At 43.6% G+C, this 9,029-nt stretch overlaps 1 protein-coding gene across 1 annotated transcript; it reads right to left on the reverse strand.

Moving 5' to 3' along the window:
* Positions 1–572: 572 nt before the first annotated feature.
* LOC147446561 (glutamate receptor 3.4-like) lies at positions 573–2,267 on the reverse strand. The gene is made up of 3 exons (XM_086524722.1): positions 2,202–2,267; positions 1,627–2,109; positions 573–1,064 (listed from the first exon to the last, which is right to left on the reverse strand). The coding sequence occupies exons 1-3, from the start codon at positions 2,265–2,267 to the stop codon at positions 666–668; spliced, it is 948 nt and encodes a 315-aa protein (XP_086380848.1). The 3' UTR covers positions 573–665.
* Positions 2,268–9,029: the final 6,762 nt, after the last annotated feature.

The raw sequence follows: 9,029 nt of genomic DNA on the forward strand, positions 1-9,029 counted from the left end.
AGCCTCTCTAAGCTCTAATTTTTGACTGATTTTACGAATACCAAATGGCCCGCTTTCATAAGATTAATGAATCAAAAGAGTAAAAGTTGCATCTCCAATGGACTACTGGAAGAACTCTGTGCCTCTCTTGACATGGGTTTCGAAAAGCAACATATGCCTTTGACAATGGGGAACAAGAACAAGCTATGTATTCACATAATATAATATGCAAGCTCATGGATGAATGACAAACAAATGGTGGATGTAGGCTTCTTCTGGACTTCCAAATAGTATATCTGGTTCTCACGAGCAGATATTGCACCTCTGAAAGTGTGCCTCTCTTGACATCCAAGTACCAGAATTGCAATAAATCTTTTTGTATACAATGTCATATGCCAAAGTATAGGATTTGGAGCAAATCTTCTAAATTTTTTAATAAAATGACAATTCACAATGTGTTTTTAGTGGATTTATCTCCCAAACCACAAAACATTGGAAATTAGCTAATCTTTCCATAAATGATATTTGTAGAATAGCCAAAGATTTTGAAGACCCTTCGATAATAGGCATCGGGCTATAAATAGGCCCTAACTTTTACCTCGAGTACAGGTGTAAAGTTTAAAAATGTTAAACAATTTTAAAAAATAAAGTGCAGACGTTTTCACTAGGGATGTGATGTAAACATATCAAGGGATTTGATCGGCTTCACTCTCATCATGTACTACCCTGTTTGAGCGCCTACTCGAGGACAATTCTCCTCTTCCTTGAATACTAGCTCCGTGCTGAGTACATGGCAGAGCTTGAATGAGAGGGCCACAGCTCCCTTCTGGCGATTTGATGGCCTTGCTCGTCAGGCGCCATATTATACATCCACCATACACAGACGCAACAATACTGAAAAGCCCTCCAAAGCTCCTTAACCTCAAATGTGTTGGCTCCGAATTCGAGTTGCATCGACCTCTTTTATCCCCAATCTGCGACGCATTCTGCAATTTCTTCTGCAATTCCGGAAGGGTTCCATCCTCTGCCATTTCAAGTATCGCCTTTGAAAATTGATCGATTTGGGGATCTTGTTTTCGGAACGCCTTCACAAACATTCGTCTTTAATCAATCCAGCATACTTTTTGATATAAAAGGTTACAAACACACAACAAACAAGCGCGCCTATGAGGCTCATACGCCCTATTCAGCTGCTGTACAATGCATGGCTACATACACGGCCATAATCAAACATGTGTTTCTTGTTTTTGCTGCTTCTTGTCATGAAGAGCACACAAATACTATGGAGGAGTCCAAAAGTGGTTATTACTGTTTTCTCCATCTTGAGTTGCCTGCAAAGTCTCATGCACAAATGCATGTGTATAATCACTTGAGAACCTTGATGCCACACTACGCACTTGATGGTACTCCTCCAGTACAAGATATATGAGAGCTTTATCTGATATATTTGTGTAGATTGTCATTATGTACATGGTCCAGTCTATTGCTGCCATCAGATGTTTTGACGCTCTTCAGTTAAGTAGCATACGAGCTTTGCACATTTGCAGGATCACGACCACAAAGACACAGCTGGGTGCAAGGTCTTCAAATGTGCAAAAGAATGTTAGCTCAACAAGGAAATGAGATTGGAGCAATATGGGTACTTACAAAGCCAAATCCACCGAATGAAGGGAGATGATCGTCCTCCAAGGAGCTTTGGATTAAGTCACATTCGGTTTGAGGAAGATTCTGAATGTAAGGGAGCTCTTCCAGCAATGCCTCAACGTTGCCAGCTCGAAGGGCTTCGACATATTCTCTCTCTGAAGTAAAATTTTTACGCGTGTGTTCCTCCAAGTCGAGCTTTTTGTCCATGTAGGTTTTCATGAAGGAGCCCTGTTGGTACCCTACTGATATGCTCTTATCTCTCAACAGGGCCTGGAAGCCATCTATGGTTGGGTACCTTTTCTGAGCTGAAAGGAGAGAGGTTAAGCTAGCAGTGTGGCTAGAGTTGAATATAAGCATTACAAATAGCCATGTAACTGTCAAGATTCTTCCAAGATGCGTTTGCACAGCCGCCTCTGCAATGCACAAGATTATAGATACTGAGAAAGATGAGCATGTAAGGATGGATTTGTTGAAGTATGCAGCAAGTTATATTGTTTTTACTGGGGAAGTGCTAGCTGCTTTCCATTAAAATGTAGTCTAGATAAAGAACCTGTTATAAAGAGGAAAGAAAAACTTACGTTGTGCTTGAAAAATGCCGAGGGATGTGAACCTGCTTTCACAACATCGTCAAAGAGTAAGGGCATGCCAACAAGTACTAAGGAGAATCTGATATAAACATGAGCGATATGTAAACCAAATATGAGCATATGAACGGAATGAGAATCCATTATGAAATGGGAATGAGGATGCTCTATATGTCGCCTTATCACAAGTCACTCAATAACTTTGACGTCCTTTGCAACATAAGATAATAAGAAGTGCAATCATGATTGTAATCAAGATAATGCATCCCATTCTTACATGACTAAGAGAATCAAAAATCATCCATTCACTATTGTGAAGCTTTCATGACTTCATTCTTATATGCATGTTTGTAGAATCAGAACAAGAACAACTAAGTTGATGGAATGTGTTCTCTTGTTCGGTGTCATTGCGAAACGTTTCAACCCCGACTCCTTTCATTCCAATTGCGAAGTTTTGGTTCGAAACCTTTCATCCCATAAGAAAGAGAAGACACATCATCAGACTGTTATGTCAACATAAAAAATCCAAGATAAAGTCATTTGCTGCCACGCGACACATCCAACCCCATGTGTCCGTGGACAATGACCAGGGTTCAGTTCAATCAAGTCAGTCTAGAATAGAAAGTGATCTGGCACTTTTGTGAGTCTGTTCGCAGACCGTGCATGCCCAGGCACTTAGATTAGATGCATATCCTCTGGTTGCACACAGCATGACCATCAGATTTCCATCAGAACCCATCAGTAGCATTTGTACAATGCATAGACCTATTTTTTACATTTTTCACTTATTATTTTTTAATGACTTTTGTTGGAAACTAGGTAGGGCAATTTTACTAAGACAATATAAAAGCAAACCAGAGTTAGCAATTTTTGGCAGAAGAGGCAGCAGGAGCACCTTGCTCAACAGGCAACTTCTCAGCAAGACCAACCCCCGCGAGAACTTTGGCGTTTTCTCTCCACAGAAGGCCTAGCGTTTTTGCACCAGATCAGCCAGCGTTTTTGCACTTGCAGATTCCCGGCGACAGCAAAGGACAGATCAGCACTAGCATGAGTGGATTTCACCAACAGATTCACAGCGTGTTTGCAGCAGGACCCATTTTCAACCCTAGCGTTTTTGGTTTGTAGATCAACCTCAGCGTTTTGGCAGATCTTCGCGACGAAATCAGCCCTAGACTCAGCTTTTCAATTTTCAACAATTAGAACCCGCAGAAGAAGTCCCAAACCTCGCAGATCTCACCTTCCCGTAGCAGATCCTCGCCGCACGGTTAGATCCCGCGAAGTTTCCAGATTCAGCCCGGAAAACGCAGATTTCAGCATCTGCGTTTTCAGCACGTCGTCGTCGCATCGTCGTCATCGACATCGTCACTGACATAGAGTTAGAATTCAGCAGATAAAGATCTGCAGATTTCAGCCATTAGCCTTTTCAGATTTCAGCCCATCTCATCGTCGTCAACATCGTCGGCAAGTCCAAGCATTGTAGAGATTTGTGCAATCAATAGTAGACCGCTCTCGCCATAGAGAGTGGGGCCTTCGGAGGAGGGTTTGACAACATTCTGGTGTAGTATTTCTTCTCTCTCTATCTCTCAGTCTCAGCACCTTCAATCACAGTGTCTATTCACTTTGTTTGTGTCCATTGCACTCTCTCACTAAAGGAATGGAAGGCTCACCCTACCGTAAGTAAAAGAAACCCTTGAGCACAGTTCGGATCACTCATCTTGAGCAAAGTTCAACATTCACTTCCGCTGCACCTTACATCGGTATCAGAGTTTTGGCCGTGCTCTGTATCACTCACGAAAAGAACCACATATTCTTTTTTGCTTGTTGAGGTCGCACGAACCCAAGTTCGCTTGGGCTTGTCGATTTCTAATCGTGTTTTTAAAGCGTGACAGGAAACCAAAGAAAGAAGGGCTTGTCCAGCCTGCCCTTGTGCCTCTTTTCACTCATTGAGAGCGGACCGTGCACTTAGTGGCCGGCCAATCGACGTGAGGTGGGAAAAAGCAACCTTGGTGTGAGCGTAAGGCCACCAAGGGGTGCGCCCACGGAAAAGAGCAGAACTTGGATGAAGAGAAGATCCTTCTCGAACACAGATTGCAAGCGAAAGAAGAACCTCAAGAACCTCAAGACCCACCAAGAACCCAAGAACCCAAGTTCCTCAAGAACCTCAAGACTCAAGACCCTCAAGAGCCCAAGTTCCTCATGAACTTAAGAACCCAAGACTTCGGTGGATGGTCATCACCCGAAGCGGAATGGATACTTTGCATGGAGGTGGTGAGCATGGGAGTGGCGAAGAAGAGTTTTCCTCACCAAGAGGTTTTTCCGACCCTTCCCCATCAACGCCAAAGATTGCACCAGATCCTATGGCAGCTTTCGACAAGATGATGATGGACAGTAGTTAGAAAGCGAAGAAAGAATCGCAGCCATAGAGAGTAAGTACCACGAAAGAATGGCACCGATAGCACGTGCGAGCGAGCGAGCCCGCTTGGAAGTGAAAGTAAGAAAAGCAGAAAGAAAGGCAGACTTGGAGCGTGAGCGTGAGCAAGCGCGCTTGGCGGCCGAACAGAGCGTCCGACACATGAAAGAGATGTTGCGACTCTTTTCTCAAGTGCAAGCACATATGCAAGAGATTCGGGAAAAGGAGACTCTCTCAGTCTCTTCTTCTTCAAATCATAACACACAAGATTGGCATGATGATAAGCATGATGAATTGAATGGCAATGACAAGCATGATGATTTGCATGATCAAGATACGATTATTCACGTGCATGATGATTTGCATGATAAAGATGTGATTACTCACAAGCATGATGATTTGCAGGAGGAAACTGTGATTGTTCACAAGAATGATGGTTTAGTTGATACTTTCTCTAGTGAAGCTCCCCTCATTGCAAATTCGATCAATCACGAAGAACCAATCTTGGCTCTCGAGCATAGGTCCAAAGAACCCCCTCAGAAAGAACCCACGGAATGATTTTTTGTGCTTTGCTCAAGATGAGTGCTCCGATCTGTGCTCAAGGTTCCTTTTAGTTCTTATGGAAGGGAGAGCCTTCCATTCTTAATGGAAAGTGCTATGATCACAACAAAGTGAATGGACATTGTGTGAGCAAGTGAATGAGACTGAGAGATAGAGAGAAGAGAGATACGACACCAGAGACGTTGTAAAACCCTCCTCCGAAGGCCCCACTCTCGTCGGCGAGAGTGGTCTATTTTTTTATTGTACAAAGTGGTACAATGCGTATGCAATGGACTGATGCAACTTGGGACTATGCCGATGACGACGACGGTGATGACGACGACGACTTTAGGGCTGAAATTTGTGTTCTTCTAACTGCTGAAATTCGGGACTGTTTCGGTGGCTGAAAATGACTGTTTTGGCTGCATTTTCGAGGGCTGAAAATGGGGGATCTTCTGCAACCAATCGGGCTGAATTTGCTACCTCCTATGCATGCTGAAAACGCCGAGTCTTCTGCTGCAAAACCGGCTGAAAATGAAAACTCTGCAGCTTCTCTAGCGTTAGTAGAAAACGATGCCTTGTTCTGCTACTGATGGCGATCATGGGAAAAACGCCAGGTTGAATATGGCGATGATGCAAGGAATGCAAAACGCTGGGGATCTGGAGTTGCTGATGATGTGGGAACTGCTAGAAACAGAAAACGCTAGGGTGCTTGAGGGTGTCGCGAGGATGGGGGAATCTGCAAACGCCAAGGGTTCTTGCTGGGTTCTGCTGAGAAGATGCCTGTTGAGCATGTGCTCCTGCTGCCTCTTCTGCCATTTAGTGCTAACTTGGGTTTGCTTATATTTTTCTTAGCAAAATTGCCCTACCTACTTTTGTTGGGAAGTCACTTAAAAATAATAAGTGAAAAATACCAAAAATAGGGAAAATAGGCTAAATGCACTGGAAAATTCCCCTGATAGAATCTGATGGATTCTGAAGGGAATACTGATGATCATGCTGTGTGCAACCAGAGGATATGCATCTACACTAAGTGACTGGGCATGCACGGTCTACGAATAGACTCACAAAAGTGTGAGATCACTTCTAATCTAGGCTTGACTGGACTTGACTGAACCCTTGTTGTACTGTAGCTTGTCCACGGACACATAGGGTTGGATGTGTCACGTGACATCCCCTCCTTTTCAAAGTGAGGTACTGGTACCGAATTGTATGGCGTCAAGGGAGATCGCCAACAGCATCCGGAATCCTGGAAGGGACTCTTCGCCGGCCCACTCTGATGTGTGGGTTGTGCGGTACTTCAACTTCATAAAGGTCTGCAACGCTTGCTTCTTTGGGCCGCGCCGAAAGCGACACAAAGTCTTTTGTGGCTCCTTCGATGCTTCAACTTCGTCTAGAGTCCTGCTTATTTCGTCTTCAAGAATCTCCATGGCTGAAAATTCCTGAAACCATTTCCAACACAAAACCATGAACATACCCATTCCATGTAAAGTGAAGGGAAAAAATCTTGTCTTCTCTAAAGACTGTGTATGCAACGTAGATGAACATAGAGACAGAGTGACAATCCGTTCACCAAACATATGCAAACAATGAGATTGAATCTCTCTCTTACTATCTAGAGCAATCAACTACGGCAAAACACAATGGAAATGCCCACTCTTGGTGCTCATACTTTCATGTGCTTGTTCGGAAACTGTGTCATGCCAAGGAAGAGACATGGAATGTGACTTCCTTGAATGCATACTTTTCAGCTTTTCATGAACAATTCGCATACATTCGTGCTCATCCATGAGTGAAACGTGCTCAACATACAATATGTCATGCCTAGGAAAAGGGATCACATAACGATGCTGACTAAAATACAGGAAACGATCATGAATGAAACATTCGAACAATGCGTGCGTATCAATCATGCGAACACATAATCCTTCTTGTGAGGGTTCTTTGGACCTAGGCTCGAGAGCCAAGATCGGTTCTTCCTGAGAGGGTTCTTTGGACCTAAGCTCGAGAGCCAAGATCGATCCTTCGTGATTGATCGAATCTGCAACGAGGTTAGCTTCGCTAGAAAAAGCATCAACTAACACATCATCCTGGTGAACAATCACATCTTCTTCATGCAACTCATCAGGCTTGTGAGACATCACATCTTGATCATGCAAATCATCATGCTTGTCTTTATCATCCAAATCATCATGCTTCTCACAATCATGCAAATCCTGTGTGTCATGCTATAGAGAAAAAGAGACTGAGAGAGTCTCCTTCTCCTGAATCCTTTCAATCTTGTCCTGCATATTAGCAATGAGAGATGGAGAATGAGCAATGTACTCTCCATGAATGACAATAGGAGAACCACTTGTGGCATTGAGAGTTATAGTGTTACTCATAAAATCCATGAGAGCGTCATTATCACGAAACCATCTAATGCCCAAAATCATATCACATCCTGAGAGAGGAGAAACAACAAATCTTCTAGTGAAGGCAGTCTGTTGAATTGCAAACACATCAAGGCACTCCTCCGTGATGAGAGCGTCCATACCGGGATGAAAGCCAGAGACCTCGATAGGAGATCTCGGACTAACTTCGAGGCGGACTCTCTCAACAAGAAAGGAACTGATCACATCATGCATACTACCTGGGTCAAACAATATGACAAAACTGTGCCCCGACGTACGACCATAACATTTAATGAGAGAATCATCGATGGGAGGGTCATGAGAAACTTGGGGCACCCTCGTGTTATTATTTAGATTCATTCGATTCAAGCTTGGGACATGTTCTTTTTATGTGACCCTTAATGTGACAATGAAAACAACGACCTTCCTTAGAATAAGTGCTTTGTTCTTCCGACGTGATGTATCCTCCAACAATTCCTTGTGCTACCTTTTCATCTGGAGTAAGCTTAGGTTTAGCAATTATGTTAGCCTTATCCTTAGATTCATTGGAAGAATTCTTTGATGAGAGACTGTTGGAAGATTGGTTAGAAGAGTTATCATTCTTACCATTCTTACCGTTCTTACCGTTCTGAGGGTTCTGAGAAGTCTGCGAGATACTTGTGGAAGTCTTGTTCTCTTTAGGCTTTCCCTTGTTGTGCTTCATCTCCTGTGCGAGAGCAATCGCTACCGCCTTGTTGAGATCGATTGGATCGAAGACTTCTATATCGAACTTGATATACTCGTCCAATCCAAAGAGAAAAGCCTCTTTGTGCTCATCATCCAATTTTCGTAATTGAGTGCCTAGCTGCAAAACACGATTAAGAAAAGACATGACTGGCATACCATTTTTCTTGAGAGAGCGCCAATCGTCCTTCAATCGTGCGAGGTACTGAGGTGGCATAAACGGCGCCTTGAGCTTGTCTTGGAAATCAGCCCAATTGAAGGAAAGGGGCATGAATCCGTCGGCTTCCTCTAGGTGCGCGGCTAGCTGTGCCTCTTGCCATGCGTGGTACCAATTGATGGCATCACTAGAAAGGTACATAGCTACCGTCAGAACTTTGCTATTTCCTGTCTTCTTAGTTGTCGCAAAATAAGCATTAAATTGATGCAACCAAGAATGAATAACCGTAGCATCCATCTTAGCGTCATACTTACTGAAAGTCAATTTCTCTGTGACTGGATGGTTGGAATCCGCGTCGTGGCTTGTGCCACTTGATGAACTTCCACGATCTTTGGGTGGTTTGGTCTTCGAGGCACAAGTACCTGTCGAACCAATTCTTGAGTTCGTAGTTCTCGTTGAGCTTCACGCTTGGTCTCCAAGGCCACGCTTCGTGTTGCCGCTTCCTCTTTTCGTAGTTCTTTTCGTGCGTTGCGTTCGCGTTCTAAAGCAAGGCGATTTTCTTCTTGTTGTGCGGCAAATCTTGCGTTTCTTTCATCGCG

This window comes from Adiantum capillus-veneris, chromosome 12 (genome assembly GCF_014529385.1).
Source record: "Adiantum capillus-veneris isolate H3 chromosome 12, ASM1452938v2, whole genome shotgun sequence".
Classification (NCBI taxonomy): domain Eukaryota; kingdom Viridiplantae; phylum Streptophyta; class Polypodiopsida; order Polypodiales; family Pteridaceae; genus Adiantum; species Adiantum capillus-veneris.

Bases quoted from the DNA above. Each gene is read 5' to 3' on its own strand.
- LOC147446561 (XM_086524722.1), bottom strand. From the start codon at position 2,267: ATGCCCTTACTCTTTGACGATGTTGTGAAAGCAGGTTCACATCCCTCG. The intron at 2,110-2,201 runs GTAAGTTTTTCT...AAAACAATATAA, and splicing joins CGGCATTTTTCAAGCACAAC to CTTGCTGCATACTTCAACAA. The intron at 1,065-1,626 runs GTAAGTACCCAT...ATGTTTGTGAAG, and splicing joins CATTCGGTGGATTTGGCTTT to GCGTTCCGAAAACAAGATCC.